Source organism: Copidosoma floridanum, unplaced genomic scaffold (genome assembly GCF_036245765.1).
Source record: "Copidosoma floridanum isolate Cflo_tuat_1 unplaced genomic scaffold, Cflo_Japanese_pri ptg000006l, whole genome shotgun sequence".
Lineage (NCBI taxonomy): Eukaryota > Metazoa > Arthropoda > Insecta > Hymenoptera > Encyrtidae > Copidosoma > Copidosoma floridanum.
The window spans coordinates 17,879,190-17,896,218 of NW_028321883.1; the positions used below are offsets into that span (position 1 = coordinate 17,879,190).

General features: G+C 32.2%; 1 protein-coding gene across 1 annotated transcript in view; it reads left to right on the forward strand.

Moving 5' to 3' along the window:
- LOC111643894 (uncharacterized) overlaps positions 1-17,029 on the forward strand; it is a 32,836-nt gene that overhangs the window by 1,514 nt on the left and 14,293 nt on the right. Inside the window, exons 2-4 of the mRNA XM_089598762.1 lie at positions 5,031-5,336; positions 6,189-6,292; positions 6,765-6,921. Of these exons, the coding sequence (XP_089454888.1) occupies positions 5,031-5,336; positions 6,189-6,292; positions 6,765-6,921 (567 nt within the window). The remainder of the gene's footprint in view (positions 1-5,030; positions 5,337-6,188; positions 6,293-6,764; positions 6,922-17,029) is intronic.

Genomic DNA, 17,029 nt, shown 5'->3' on the forward strand with positions numbered 1-17,029 from the left:
TCTTCAACGCCAGTTTGTATATCTAGAAAAATTGACGATTCATATAAACTTTTTTTTTTTTTATAAACTTGAAAACCAATTAAAATTAAATATAAAAGTCAAGACTGAGTTTTTCGTAATCATGCAATATGCCGAAAAAAAAAAAAAACAAATCTTTTCTTACACGAAAACAACAACGAAGATCGCACAAAAGCAGAAAATTAATTTCAGCATTCGGCACGCCTCGAGAAGTGCTGCACGTACCAATGCATGTATATAACAACGGCACAACCAGAACAACGACGGCCGCGAAAAAAGTCCTCCAAAACAATTAGAAAAGCACTCGACGCGCGACCGAGAGCGGCTCCAAGAAAAAACCTGCAAACTCGTTCTGCATAAAGAAGAAATTAGGCTCTCAAGGGATCCGCCAAAAGCGAGACGAAGAAACCAAAGTAAAAAAAGGAAAAAAATTTAAAAAAAAATAAAAAAAAAAAAAAAGGAAAAAAAACAACAAATTACTACATCTTCATGGGAACGGAGAGAGCATTAGCACGTAATAATGCGACGCATTCATCGCTTTTTGTAAGCAAACGTGTATACAAGCCACCTATACGTGTCACGCACTGTTCCGCCATGCAATCCGGCCCCTCTCTTTTCTCTCCTCTTCCCTTCCGAAACAAAAGTGAGCTAGGGGAAAAAAAAAGAAAATTTCGCTCGGGAAAAGTTCATCCGACAGCGTGCATGATATACACCTGCACCCCCGTGAAAATTAGTCCATGCCGTGCCACGGAGCCATACAACCCAGCACGAAGCATTACAGCAGCGAAAAGAAGCGATTCCGGAAGATTTTCCACGAAACTCGGCTCCCTTTTCGGATTTAGTGCCACGACGGCGCACAGCGAGGGACTCGCTCTGGAAAACTCGGGAGCATCAATCTTTTCTTCCTCTCCTCCGCCCCCTCCTATTCTTCTCTTCTAGGGTATTATACTCCCTCGACCGAGTGGTCGACCGAGCGTTAGAGGAAATAAAATGTATAATGGCCCCGTGGGTGCGTTGCGTGTGGATGTATTATTCCCTCTCCCATCTGGGATAACCTTAACAACCTCTGCGCCACGAATCCATCTATAACAGGGGATTAAAAATACAAGTATTCCACCTATATTCTTGGGCTTGTAAATCAAAACACCTATTCGTTCGAGCAAGAAACGTCGGATTTTTATTTATTAAACGCGGCTCATGATATTAATGTTGTTCGAGAGGATAATGCTTGGAAGGTACAGTCAGAGAGAGACGCGAAACGCATACGTCCAGGAAGATTATTTTCTACATTTCATTGACTGAATACAGAGTTCTCAAAATTTTAGAATGAAAAAACCGTTCTTAAGGTGGTCTTTTTCCGAAATTCAAGGTTTTTATAATATATTTCTTGGACACCCAAAGCGGGACTGTTGGGATTATCGTGTATTTTATTGTCCTTTTTACAAACTACCTACTAGCTTACTGACTTTAATTTGCAAAAAAATAGTTTGCACGGTAAAATATATAAAGTTATTTTAAAAAATTATTTAGATGGGAAAGAAAAACAACCATGGATTATTAAAATCGACAAATGACTATAAATTTCTTATCACGTAATAATTTCCTTGTGTTATTAAAAAAAAAATTTAATTAATTAGATAACATTTTTTTTTAATTAATACTTAACGTTATGTGTGTCACAAGCTTTCGCGTCTTCATAAAAAAAAAATTCCAAAAAAATGGTTTTTTATTATTTTTTTAAATTGAACATTTTGGATTTTCAATATCCAAACTTATAACATCAGAACCTCATAAATAATATTCGTTCACACATTTGTAGTAAGTAAAATTGAATAAACTAAATTTATTTTTTTCTTTGACGATAAAAAATCCACATGTTTAGCGTTTTTTGCGTTATTTAAATTTACTCTCCTACTGCTTACTTTTTCGAAAGTAAAATTTTTTCATTTAAAAAACATTATTTTTATGAGTTAACAAAATGTTTCAAAATTTTAGCTCTTCTTTTTAAAATAGAATGATAATTTAGCACAACCAAACAAGGTAATTTTTCCTTAAAAGACGAAGAATTATGAAATTTAATACTATTTGCTACAATTTTCAACTTTTAAAAGGCTTCAGAGATAGGTAAAAATTTCAAATTTCACTACGTCAAAACTACCTGACCTACTTATTTTTATTAAATGGTAATTTTTGTGAGAATGTTATTTTTCTTAACACGTGCAATATTTGTTGTTCTTTTCTCTCTTTGTACTATCCTCTTATTTCAATTGAAACTTATTATCCATTTTGCCTCTTCACCTTCTTTATAAACTTATTTTTCATTGTCACTTCTCTTGTACTTAAAAAAAAAAATTTTTTTTTAATTTTTTACTTCGAGTAATGTAATAACGTTAGTCATTTTACTATTGTTCTTCCATCCTCTTGTCTTGGGCCTCTTTTTTAAGAAAATATTTAATCTTTTACTGAACCAACCAAGGTACTCCCATAAATTGTCCAGTTATTTACATGTAAATCAAGTGATTTTCAAATGATGAAACTCTCCATTAACGTCCAGTCTAACAAATATGGAAATTTTACGAGTGAGTTCTTCATTTTCACTGATTGATACATAAATACCATTCGAAAAAAGCAATCAGCTTAGCTCCATCAATCTTCATTCGCTCTCGTTCGCGTCATCTCCAAACAAAATCGGTCAATCAATAACATATATTATCTGCTCCGTTTCGAATATCCAATGATTGAAATCTACAACAAAATGTCATATCGATACATCTCCCGTTACACCCTTATCAGGATACCACCCTCTTAAATACTTCTGTTGCATTTTTTCATTTGAAACAATCACTCGTGTCAAAATATGTATTTTTTTAAATTACGCAAGCTTAAAAAGTATTAAACAAGAAACATTATACTTACACCTGATCTCGAAACAAAACTTGCACGAAAATCCTCCCAAAACCAACATTGTAGCACAGAGACACTCACCTAGAAACCATCGACGAAAGCCGCTTACACGTATACGTATACTTGTCCCGCACACAAAAACTTTACCCGCCCCCAAAATGTCTCACCCAACCTTTATGTATACATGTATACATGCGCCCGTAAGCATCCACACACACATATATATATAAACGATTGCGCGATCGCATTAGCGTCAATCTCAAGCTTCAGCGGCGCTGACGCGTTGTAATCCTTGCTATGTGCACGCTGAAATACGAGAAATCCCTGTCCCACCCTCCTCGCCCTTGTAAAGCGTTATTTTCCAGCGGAGGAGGTGCGAGGGGGGCCCGGTTTTATTTTTGGTCGTTGCTCCCCGGCTGTACTCGTAACGAACCACGGGTTATTGATGCGAAAGCTCGCGCTCGTAAAGTTGGCTGCCGTAGGTGGTATATCAAAGATCTACTCTCTATGTATACCTAATGAAAGGACGAGCGCGGGTGGGTAGTTTGAGTGCACGCGTCGATGCTTTGGACAGTGGATTTGGCTGCGGTTTTCCGAAGAAGACTCTACAGTTCACCGGAGGGGGGGATCTCTATTATTTGCGGTCTATACTCTCTGACATTGCGAAAAACTGATGCTTCAAAGTTACAAAAGATATCTCTTTTCTTTTAACGAGTGCAAAAAAAATTGTGCAAAAAAAAAAGGAAACGTGTAATCTAAGGGAAAAAGGATGACATACTATCAAATGGAGGTCATCCGTACATTTTCATCGTTTCTTAGTACTCTTGTATGGTTTTCATCTATTATTTTACTAAACTGCTTTTTCTTCTAATTCTTGTTCCGTAGGATGACATCTCACAAAGAGTTGGATATTCTCTTGAAAATATAATATTTGGCTCTTCCATATGACGTTTCCATTGTTTCATCCTGTCCAATAACCCAATAACTTAAAATAAGTAAGAAACCACCAAGTATTTCAAATGTAAAGAGTGTTAGCTGACAATTTGCAAATTGCTAATTATTTGGAGAATCGAATTCTCTCGGAACTCGGTCTGATGTATATAATCTCCGCTAATTAGAAAAAGTGCAGCGCTGATGGATGCAGAGTTTATTCTTGTACATTTGAGAAATAAACGAAAACTGATGAATATTTTCCACGTCCCTTGTGAATAAATGAGCGAAAGCACATTGTCATTTTGTAAGGCACTCTCGCTTAAAAACCCGAAAGAACCAAGGATCTCTCTTTCGGTTCGGCGGACCATCTGCAAAATCCTTGTTCGAAGAAAACAAATCCCAGAGCCCCCCCGATGTAGCAGTAACCCAGTTACGTTACACTTGACCCCACAGCGTTCCAGTGGAATCCACGCGCGTCTATTTAATACAGTTCAACGACCACTGCCAAAAACTTTCTTCTTCGTCCTCTCGATTAACTTTCCACGCCCGTCGCGGACCCTCCCAACACTCGAAGAGTAAGAAATAAAAGCGAGAGAGCGAGACACTGTTCTGATGGCAAGCAAGAAGATGGAAGGAAAGAAACGCGTCGCTAACCCGTGCACCTAAAAATCCTTTTCTCTTTCTCTCGCACGCCCGAGCTACATAGACACGCTCGAAAGCGAGCGCCCGCTCCTCCTTCCCTCCTCTTCCGTACTTATCTCGCCTTTTTCTGTCACTCCGCATCCTCCTCTCTTTCGTACGTGTACCCATGCACATATATATATGTATACACCTCACTCCCCTTTTTAATCGAGATGAATCTCACTCTCTTCCTCCTCCTCCCCTTGTACCTTTCTTCTTCGCTGGAGAGAAGAGCCGCTCCGCGAGCGCGATCCTTCTGGCAAAGTCTCTCGCCAAGGTGTGTATTATACATCCATTAGGTACGTTGAACTTGTACTCGCCGGTCATTACCTATGTACGTTTATACATATACACGAGCGAGCCATAGGTATGATCTCCATCAGCACACTGATGCCTCGAAGACAAACCCATGTAGCTCTGCTCCTTCCACGCACACGTACGGATCTATACGCTCGCGATGGGTGTACCTAATATACTATACGTGTATACACAAGTGCACACGCGGCACGAAAGTGGGCCGCGACCTCGAAAAGGAGTCAGCCGGCTGGTCCCGTTATTAACGCGCGGAGGCTTCCTCCTCGAGTCGGTATCGGTGGCCGTCAGTCTTCACTCAACGGGCCCACGACGACGATGTTGTTGCAACTGGCTTTGGTCCTTGGGATCGGCTTCGGCTCGATTCTGCCGATCGCGTTGCACCGACCCTTCGATGGCGACCGGTTGAACCTCCTGGCGCGAGCGTCCGGTGTGCTGGGACTGACGATCGCCGCGTTGCCCGGTGGACTAGCCTACGCAGGACAGAGGTCAGTTTTTGCTTGGGCCTTACCATCCTAATTGTTTTTTGCGCTTTGTTATACGCGTTCGTCGATCGGCAAGCTAAGAAATACAGTCCGGAAATGAGAGCCCCGCTTGTACGCCACATGCCGAAGCTCACGTACGACTTTCTACTTTTCGCCAGTTTCTTTGTCAACTATCTAGTCGGAAGGAACGGCGGTTTCTCTTTTTTGGGTCACAAAATTAACATTGTGTAGCTGTCGATACTTGTGTTTACTGTAGCTTTCTTCGCGACAAAGGCAATAAAGATGACGGCTTTTTGGGCTGAATAGGATTTTGAACATCGTTTGGGCGACGAACCACCAAAGCTTGACGTATTTTTTACTGGAGGCTTTTGTGGTTTTTGAGTCGTTTAATTTTTTTCATGACTTCAAAATGATGTTTTTAAATAAACCATGGCAATAAGAAGAAGTCGTTATAATATATCCCCAATCACAATTCATTTTCGATTCTGTGAAGGTAAGTATATCTATGTATTTATAGACATTTGGAAACGGTTATTTCTAACTGGACTACAAGCGATGAGAGTACAATGTTTTCACTCGACCTCGTGGGAATGAGTCGGGATTTTTTTCCACCCGATACTTTATGAATATATAATTCACCCGATTTTCAAGATGTAACTGTACTAAAGACGCGAGATGTTTTGATACTTGACCGTTCGCGGGTACAAAAACGTTTTGGATACTTTAAATTAACATCACAGTTGTGGAAGTTGAGATTTTACAAAAATAAACATCAAAGGACTTCTTCTAATGACAAGTTTATTAATTTGGTTGTCGAGACTTGCAAAATCATTTTATGTACACATGTATCCACAGGTACGTCCCGAAATGGAAGAAACAAGCCTGCGAAGCACCAGCGACCCAACACCCGGGCTCTCATTACGTCTGCGATGAAGCCGGTGAAGTTAAATGTTTACCAGGTAATGGACACTTTTTTATAAACTTTTCATGGAACGTGGAAACATTAATATCACATAAGGTTTAAAAAACGTTTAAAAAAAAATTTATTTCAAACAATTTTTAGTGTTTAAAAAACGGATGGTTTAAATTTATTACGTTAAATAACTACATTATATGATAATTTTACCAATGTTTGAAAATAATAAAGTATCGTATCACCATAATTGGAAACTATCAGAAAATAACTTGGTTCCACCCAATAGGTATTTTCATTGAAATGGCAACACAATAATCTAATTGAACTCATGATTGTATTTTAAAAATAGTAAAAAAATTAGCTCAAAATAAGATTTAAATATTCGATCAGTCCATCATGCAATCAGGTATCGATAATACAAAACAAGAGGAGTAAATCCACCAAACAGTGTGCTTAACTCAAAAACTTTATCGTAGAGAGTGCTCCCTTAAAAATGATTTATCCTCTGGCATTAGGTTGGACGGGAGACTTGTGCGACGTGCCAATTTGTCGGAAAGGATGCGACCCTCTTCAAGGATACTGCCGGCGGCCGGGTGAATGTCGCTGCAAGCTCGGCTTCTACGGGGAATTATGCGACAAATGTGTCCCCCTACCTGGTTGTCAGCATGGCAGGTATTTCACGTTCAAACGGCCATTTTATGATAAAAATTCTCCCTAGTCCCATTCTTCTACCCCCCTACCCCCATCCCCAACCCACCTCCAAACTCCGTAACTAAGAGTTGAGGGAAGCCTTACATTATTCGCGAGCCTCCTCTGACTTATTACGGGCCAAAGTGTACATCGATCTTCTGACTTTTTTTTCAAAATACTTTTTCATGGTGCATGATAAAAAAGTCCTTGACGTATTTTAGGCAACTTTATTATGTTGGTATTTTTATTAAAATATCAAAAAGATATTCAAAAGGAAAATGTAATAACTTCGTGACAAATATGCTAAACACCCACTACAGTCAAACTTTCACTTTCACAATATATCTGTCAGTGATACTTGTGTATTTCTTTCACTTTTCAGAGTCAATTAACCATTGACTTTGAAATTAATTTGTATTATTTTATGAAGTAGTGAAAATGTAACTGATTCTTTCTCAAAAGACTGATTGTTTAATATTTCGTGGGCTTAAACAACAATGATATGGTTTGTTTAAGAGTAAGTCGTTTAAAATATATGGATATTTAATTTTATTACATTTCATATACATGGATGTAATTTTTTTTACATTTTATTTAACATCAAAGTAATACAATCAAGCTTTTATAAGTGTAGTTGCTAATCAAAAGGTATTATCTAATTATTATGATTATACACAGTATAAATTTAATTTTTCCCTTACTGTAAATTTTAAAAAGAACATAATGATCAATTCTTTGGTTACAAAAAAAATATGATCAGTAAGCGGAGCCAACCATCCAGGTTGCTTAAAATTAGTCCGATAAAATGTACCGATGAGTACACTTTTGTCATTTAAACCAGGCATCATATCTTTTCAATTCCTGCTGTTATATTATATTATCAGCTTTATCATTCTTACTATTAATTAAACACCGTTTGGATGCAACATTCTTGCAACTGCAAATTTCTTAAATACGAAATTTATAAATACAAAACTTAAAAACTAAAAAAAATATGTTTGTAGTGCGTTACCACATTTTATTATATTTGAGTAGGTAGTAACTAGAAGACAAGATAAGACGAAAGGTGTTGCCAGTGTCAATGATTCAAGTCCTTGACAGATTTTATTTAATTTTGGTAAAATAATCTAACGCGTTTGTTTATACCACACAACGTTCCTTCTGGAGTAGTCTTTTATAATCCTGTCTTTTTGTTTATTTTCAAAACATAGAAAATTTTTCGTTGTGATCCATGTAATGTGAGTTAAAATATTATTTGAAAACTATTGCAAACTTGTCAATTTGTATAAACAACACCATATTAAACTTAATACTGAATATTTATTATCACGTTAATAATACTTGAAAGAAATACAATAACATTAAAAAACCCGATATAAGAGTAGAAATCATTGTTATACAGACTTGAAGAATATTTGTATCTATTTTTGTTTTTTCAATCCAAAAAATTCAAAATCTTTAAAAGTTGTTTGAACCTTTGACTTCAAGTTTTATGTGCATCTTAACATCAACACAATTTAAAACTAATTTCTCTAGCATCAGTGAAGTTTAACCTTTGACTTCAAGTTTTATGTGAATCTCAACCTCAAAATAATTTTTCTAGCATCAGTAAAAGTTAACCAGTTATATTATTTAAAATAGTAAAGATATATGTATTCTACTAATGACTCTCCATAAATTTATACCGTTTCTGTCAATCATTGATATTTTTTTTTGTACGTTATTAGGAACAAATGTCAAAACGATTGCCAATAGATTAAATCAATTTTCAGTTGGACCACACAACTAAAAAAAATTTTATTTAGTTTTAGATAGCTGTACAGTACTAATAAATAAAAATAAAAAAGCCATTTTTTAACCAGTAACACGTGCAATTACATCAAATTCGTAATTAATATAGATAAAGAGACTCTCCTCTTATTGGAGTGTAAGAGTATTTTCTTTACACTTAGAGAAATGTAATCTTATTAAGCAAAAGTGATTACACGTATAAATATGTCTAGTAACTTTAAATTGAGTTTTAGTTACTATAAATGAACGATGATTTACATTTTTTTTTTAATTTTATGTTGGTTTCTTAATTTTCATTTTTTTTCTTTTTTTTATTTTTCTTTTTATTATTCACAAAAGTTTTAGTTCGACTCAAAACTAAAACTCGGTAGGTATCCATAACTTTAACGCATTCAATCAGTTATCCCTAATAGATGCTTTATATTGATACAGCAATAATATAACAAAACTATGAAAATATTTAAAATAGACAACTATAAATCTAAGAATTGAAATACATCTTAGGAAAATAGTTTAAATATTTTTTAACTTATTTTTTTGTTGGTTTTATACGAACTGATTGTTATATTTTAAGTTGTAATGTATGAATACCAAGTGCAGAAACTAAAAAAAATTATTAGATACATACTACTCGCAGGCCAGAGTGCATTCATTGTACATTACATTGATCTAACATGCCTGAGACTAATAGCCAGTAGCTTTTGATTCCAACTTATAACTATGAATTACCACTGTAATTTTACAGCTTTATAAATGTAACTAACAGACGCACGTACAGTTATGAAAAATTGTTCTTACATTTTTTTGCAAAAGAGGTTTGTCACAAAGAACTTAATAAATTAAATCTTGCCTTAAAATCACAAGTTGCGACACCATTTCAAATTTAATTTTTATTTGTTTTATATGAATTGACTATTACTCTTAGGGCCATAACGTATGAAAATACCAAGTAAAGAAACTGAAACAAAATCATTAAAGTGCATCTTATAAAAGTGTATGTAACATCCCTAAATTTCTACTTACACGACTGAAATATCGTATATTCCACGAATCCAATATGCCCGGAATAGATACAGTTAGTGGCTTCTGGCTCCGACATATAATAATTGACTTTATGAATACAATTTTACGGCTTTGTTCATACCACAGCGATGAATACACTGCCCATCCTATGTCGTATCCCTGAAAAATTAAGTGTACCATTTAAACTCAAATAACTGAATAAAGTCTGATAAATTTTAGTTTTCAAGTTTACCATACCGATTGTGTCAAATTTTCTGTACAGAATGATAATGTGTACACTCTTGCTACCCCAATAAGAGTGTCAGTCATAAACATTAAACGTACTATCATTGATGGCTCAGGCTGTTGAGCAATTTATTACATATTACTGTTCAAACACATATTTATTTTTATCAATAAAAAGTTAAACTCACAGTGAACATTTTCAAACCGACAACGATAAATAATACAAATGAAGTGGCAATTGACTTGATAATAAAAAAATAAGCCAAGGAATTAGTTTCTGTAAGGTACCTAAAAACAAGATTTCTTTATTTAAGTTTTTTTTTAATTTTTACCCTCGATACATGGCTAGTCAAATGCCTATTACCATCAATTCATTTTAGTATCCCAAACTGAGTCATTTACTTTTTTAAAATTATTTAGGCTTGCCTTACTCCAATTTCATTACTATTTTACACCACAAGTATTTTAAGAACGTGAATAACAATATTTGTTTTATATAATTGCAAGTCTTGCAAACACCAAAGTCAAAGGAATAATTTTATAAATAATACATTCCATGGATATATTGAGCTCTTATTCTTTAACCATTCATCGAGGATACTAACGTGTATATAATTTCATGTTTAATGCTTACCGTATAATTAATTGATGCTTATATATACAATTAGCTAAGTCATTTAAATCTTTTGAATCTCTAATTTCTTCTGCGAGTACTTTCAATTCAATTTTTGCCAAGAATATGATCATCACAATTAGAGAATCCAGATAAATAATACATACAGAAAATATTATAGCAACAAACTGATGTATGTATATCAAAGTCCACACTAACGATGACTTTGTAGAAAATGGGTAGTAACACGATAATGGAAATTGCATGGGGACACTAGATATTGATGTGTACATAACCAGGCAGGCTACCATTCCTCCACTTACGTACATGGTGATAAACATCAATAAATAGTATTTACCGTGTTTGTGTATTATTTTTCTTTTTCGATTATCTGTACTTGAGATAATATCTTCAAAAATTTCTAACAATCTCTAAAATAATAAGAATAATTTTCTGGTCATAATTTAGTTGTGAATTATAAATAAGTTACCATTTTTTTATTCCATAAGAAATCATCACGTAATCTTACCTGTAGCTGAGTTCTTTTGAATTTTGAAAATAATAATATTGATATAATGTCACAAGTGAGAAACAACTCTACGCCACATCTCAACACTTTAGATAAGTCCGATTTATTGTAATACAAGAAAAAAGACATTGAAATTAAGACAATAAGTTCATTGATAAAATGAAAAGTCCAAACACATTGATGTGTTAGTTTTACGAATTTTGAAACATTTTTCTCTAGTGGGTATATGACATAAAATCTTCCTAAACATTTATATTGCTGAAAATCAAGTAACAAAGTGAGAAGCCTCGTTAAACTATTTTTCAATGAATTTATCATATTACTCCAGAGACTTTTAGTGTTTTTTAGAATTTTCATTTTTAGATAAATTTATCTCTAAATACGAGGATTCACTATTGATCTATCCTATTAAAAAATTTTCTGCTGTAAACTAATATTTTTACTTTTATTTATATTTTTTAAATGGAAAATTATAAACGTGAATTTTGTTGGCAAGGCTCTACTGTTACACAAAGACTGTTCTGTTTGATACATACTATATATTATACACATTTTGGTATCCGAACAAAACATTAACAAACATGCTTTTTACTCTGTTTTATTATTCATATTGAGCTACAAGCAGTTATTTCGTTAACATTAGAATAAAACATTGTTTTTCTTACATTTCAAATTAGTACACCTAATATTTTCAAGTGTTATGCCTCTAACATGTGTAATAATATTAATAGAGGGAAAGTTATATCATAACATACAGCGCAGATAATTGATTGGATAAATATCGATTGGCTTACTTTATGATATGAGTGAAACCATAACTAAAATTTTTAATAAAATAACGTTCAAAAATAATAATCACATTATTGTCATAAGTTTCTTGCAAAATAAAATCTGATTTGTGTATTCTGAATCGATGATTTAATTTAAAACTTAACAACGTATGATCTCAGTTTGTTTCTAAAATATGTTTCGATCACGATTTTCACACTCAACATCGTATGATTTTTAAATAAGTATGTGCTTACTAAATTAAAAAAAAAATTTTTATTTATTATAATTTTAACGTTCTACCGTATACTTTATTTCTTGATTTTAAATTAATACTCTTACAATATGTCATAAGATTTATTTCTTGAAAGCTACACCAATGACTGATTATTATTGTTACGAATCAATTCGCGAATTTTTTTATTTGTTAGACAGTGTAAATTAACATACCTAAACTAGATTAGGAATCATAAGAGCTTTTTTGTAATAGATACAATTATTCTCTTTTTTTTACTATCTTCTTTTACAACAATAATTTATTTCATAATTTTTATACAAATATGTAATAAGATTTAGCCAAAATATTGTTTAAAAATGAACTTGATGTATTTGTAATACTGTCTTCTACACTTTGTTTTGACAGTGGCCTTGATTTCCAACACAAGTTGAGACTAAGACGTAGATTTGCATGATATCTTTTATAAGTTTTGAAATTGAAACTGCAAAAAATAAATTCAAAATTTCCGTACATTATCATATTTCCAAATAAGTTTGGGCTCACAAAGTACTACTTACACTTCAACAAAAAATCAAAAAAGTAACAAACGATTTAGATTTTGGAAAATGCGTGATAACCAATGATTTCCTGATTAACTATCATTGCTATAAGCGTCCTACGTAGGTATTTATACACTCAATACTTTTCACTATGTGTTTAATATGATACAGATACATGGATGCTTGGAAGTCACAGTATGACAAAAAAGGTTTCAAAGTACAATAACACTGTGCTTTAATAATATTAAAGATTATAAATAATGTCTCCCTATTTTATAAAGTAACAAGATATAGTCAAATAATTGTGTTCAAATGTTCTTCAACGTCATTCCATGCTGTGCCTTACACCTTATTTTGATCCATCTTCTTATATACACTCAAAATTTCAAATTACTTTTTGAACACGAAATAATAAGATTACGTGTGATCAACAGTAAACAATTGTTCAATCAACTGTATTTGCAAAATTTTTTACGTGAATATCAGATTATTGTACACTGTTAACTGTATATTTAAAATTTTATAGCTTAATACGTGCTTATTAATCGTAGTGTATTAAGAAAAAAGTTGTCAGTATTGGTAGTTGTGATTACGAATATTTAAAAAAACGACTCTTCTTCTTTACCCATACATGTATTTTGAGTATCATTATAAATATTCGTTCTTTAATTTTTTGACGAAATAGATTTAAGATTAAAGCAGTTTAGCTTTGATTCGTTTGATATAAACTGACTATTACTCTCAAGGCCATAACATATGAAAATACCAAGTAAAGAAACTGAAAAAAAAGCATTAAAGTGCATCTTATGAAAGTGTATGTAACATCCCTAAATTTCTACTTACACGACTGAAATATCGTATATTCCACGAATCCAATATGCCCGGAATAGATACAGTTAGTGGCTTCTGGCTCCGACATATAATAATTGACTTTATGGATACAATTTTACGGCTTTGTTCATACCACAGCGATGAATACACTGCCCATCCTATGTCGTATCCCTGAAAAATAAGTATACCATCTCAAATTTAAGAAATTCAATATAGTATGATAAACTTTAGTTTGTAAGTCTGCCATACCGATTGCGTCAAATTTTCTGTGCAGAATGATAAAGTGTACACTCTTGCTACCCCAATAAATGTATTTATTGCAAAAATTAAACGATCTACCATCAATGGCTCAGGCTGTTGAACAATTTATTACAAATTACTATTTAAACACATACTTATTTCAGACAACAAAATTTTACTTACCGTAAACATTTTTACACCTAAAAATACAAGAAATACGAATAAACTGGCAATAGACTTAAGAATAAAACAATAAGCCAATGAATTAGTTTCTTTAAGATATCTAAAAACAAATTTTTGTTTTCATTGCCATACATTTTTTTTTTTGAATGAGTAAGCTTGATATTTAACTAATAAAACACATGTTGATATCAATTCGAGTCCTAGAGTTTCATAACTGAGCAAAAGATTTTATTCACGTTTTTATTTATTCTAAATTGAATTATAAATTATTATAATGTGTATAAATTTAATTTTGATTAAACTTCAATCGTATTATCATCAATAAATTTTTTGTATGTGGATGGCAATTTTTTTTACAAATGTGTAATTCCTCCACGTATATTAACATTTTTTAACGCTTTTACTAGTACATAGTATATAACTAAAAATATATATATATAATTATGTGACTTTTCCATGTAAAAATCAAAAATAAAAATGACGATTTTCATCCTTTCTAGTATTGTAGAGTAGCACTAACTAAACTGCATCAATAACATTTATTATTTATTATTTTATAGAGTTTAGTCAAAGTCTGTTCAAACTTTCATCCGGGGGAATACCATAAATATGTATAATTTTTGTTTAATGCTTACCGTATGATTAATTGATGCTTCAAAATACACCAAGTTAAGTCATTTAAGTCTTTTGAATCTCTAATTTCTTCTGCGAGCATTTTCAATTCAATTTTTGCCAAGAATATAAACATCACCATTAGAGAATCCAGATAAATAATACATACAGAAAATATTATGCCAACAGACTGATGTATATATATCAAAGTCCACACTACTGATGACTTTGTAGAAAATGGGTAATAACACGATAATGGAAGTTGCATAGGCACACCAGAGATTGGTTTAGATATAAACAGACATGCTACGATTCCTCCACTTACATATATGGTAGCAAACATCAAAAAATAATATTTACCATGTTTACGTATTATCTTTATTTTTTGCTTATCTGCTCTAGAGATAATGTCCTCGAAAATTTCTAACAATTTCTATAAAATGTTATTTTTTGATCATTATTTAATTGCGAATTACTAAGGCTACATTTTTATCACATTGAATACAATATATAATTATAACGTAATATTACCTGCAGTTGAGGTCTGCGGAATTTTGAATATAATAATACCGATATAAAGCCACAAGTGATAAATAACTCTAGGCCACATCTTAATACACTAGATAAGTCTGATTTATTGTAATACAAAAAACAGGACATTGTAACTAAAACAATATTTTCATTGATAAAATGAAAAATCCAAACACATTGATATATTAGTTTCACGAATTTTGATGCATTTTTCTCCAGTGGGTAAATGGTATAAAATCTTCCTAAACATTTATATAGCCGAAAATTAAGTAACAGAGTGAGAAGCCTCATTAAATTATTTTTCAATGTATAAAACTTATGAGTAAATAACTTTTCAGTTTTTTTTAATACACGCATCTTCAGTTAAATTTGTATTTAAATATGCAAAATTAAAAATGCTCTATTTTACTCAAATACTTTCAGGCTGTACTTTTGTATTTATGCGAATAACATATGTTTATGTACATGCTAGTGCACCAAGCCTATTTTTAAAAATAAATATACATTTTTGCATCCACACAAGACTTAAACGAACAAGTTCTATCAACGTTGTTCTATTATTTGAAGCAAACTACAAGTAATTATTCCCAACTCATTGAAACTAGGAAAAAACGTTATTTTTCTCATATTCCAAATCAATACACCAATTGTATTGAAGCATTAGGCTTGTAATATGTGTAATAATATAAATGTAGATGATCTATTGTATGAATTTCGATGAGCTTGCTTGATGATATAAGTAAAATTATAACTGAAACAATAACTAAATAAGTTAAAAAATTACTAATACGATTTCATCAAGTTTTTCATGAAGTATTATCTTGTTTTGATATCCCTAATGGATAATTTAATTTATAGTTTTCGATATTCATTTCGAAAATATGTATCGATCGTGACTTTCACACCAAACTGTATTATTTTCAAATAAATACGTGCTTGATCAATTTGAAAACAATTACTTTTGATTCATTAAAATTTTAATGTACTACAATGTACTTTATTATTTAATTTTAAGTTTATACTCTTACAATGTATTATAAGATTATTTTCCCTAAAGCAATACCGATTTTTGATTCGTATAGTTACCTAACTATTGATCTATTTTTTTGTTGGAAAGAAAAATGTTTTATTATGTATCATATGCTATACTCAGCAGTAAGGCATGTTTAAGATCTCAGGTATAAACAAACGCAGGCAATACTTCTTATTATGTACTTATTTGTTAATTCTCTGAAGGATTAAGGCGTATAGCGTGTTTAAAGATATTACAAGTATTGATTCGTAGATAGTGTATTTGAAATTAACATGAACAACGTGTTTTTTCCCCACATATAAAAGTAATTGTAATAACTATAATTACTGCAATATAAATTAGCAGTAAATTACTATATTGGAGGTGGGGGTAGGAAATAAATGAGTTGGTGTGTGTGTGTAAAATTTTGTAAGTAAAAATTTAATACCTCGTAAGGTCAACATTTTTATTGTAATTTTTATTCATTCGCTTACCCATGTCAGCTTGGAGAGCAAAGATAAATGCAAAAATTAGAAAATCAAATATTTGCACTGTTCCCAATTTCATTTCAAATGGCCAAAAGATAATTATTGCAGTAAGAAGATTCAACTAAATAGTACACACTGTAAAAATTAGAAAAATTTTTAAAGATTAGGGTAAGAGTTAAAAGAGGGTTATAGAAGGGAATAGAAGAATTTGTTAAGCAAGATGGATTCGGGGTTAACGGATTTTAGATGGAGTGAAATACTTAGGATTGCATTCTACAAATGGGTTTAGGATTAGCACTCTGCACACATAGGTGATAAAGGATGCACGTAAAATTTACATGCAATAGTGTACAGACACAGTAAGTAATAATTTAGAATATTTTATTTTCTTGTAGAATTCAAATTACACATAACTTATGATACATAGCAAGTAATAAAATATTAAGGTAACTTTTGTACATTGCAAA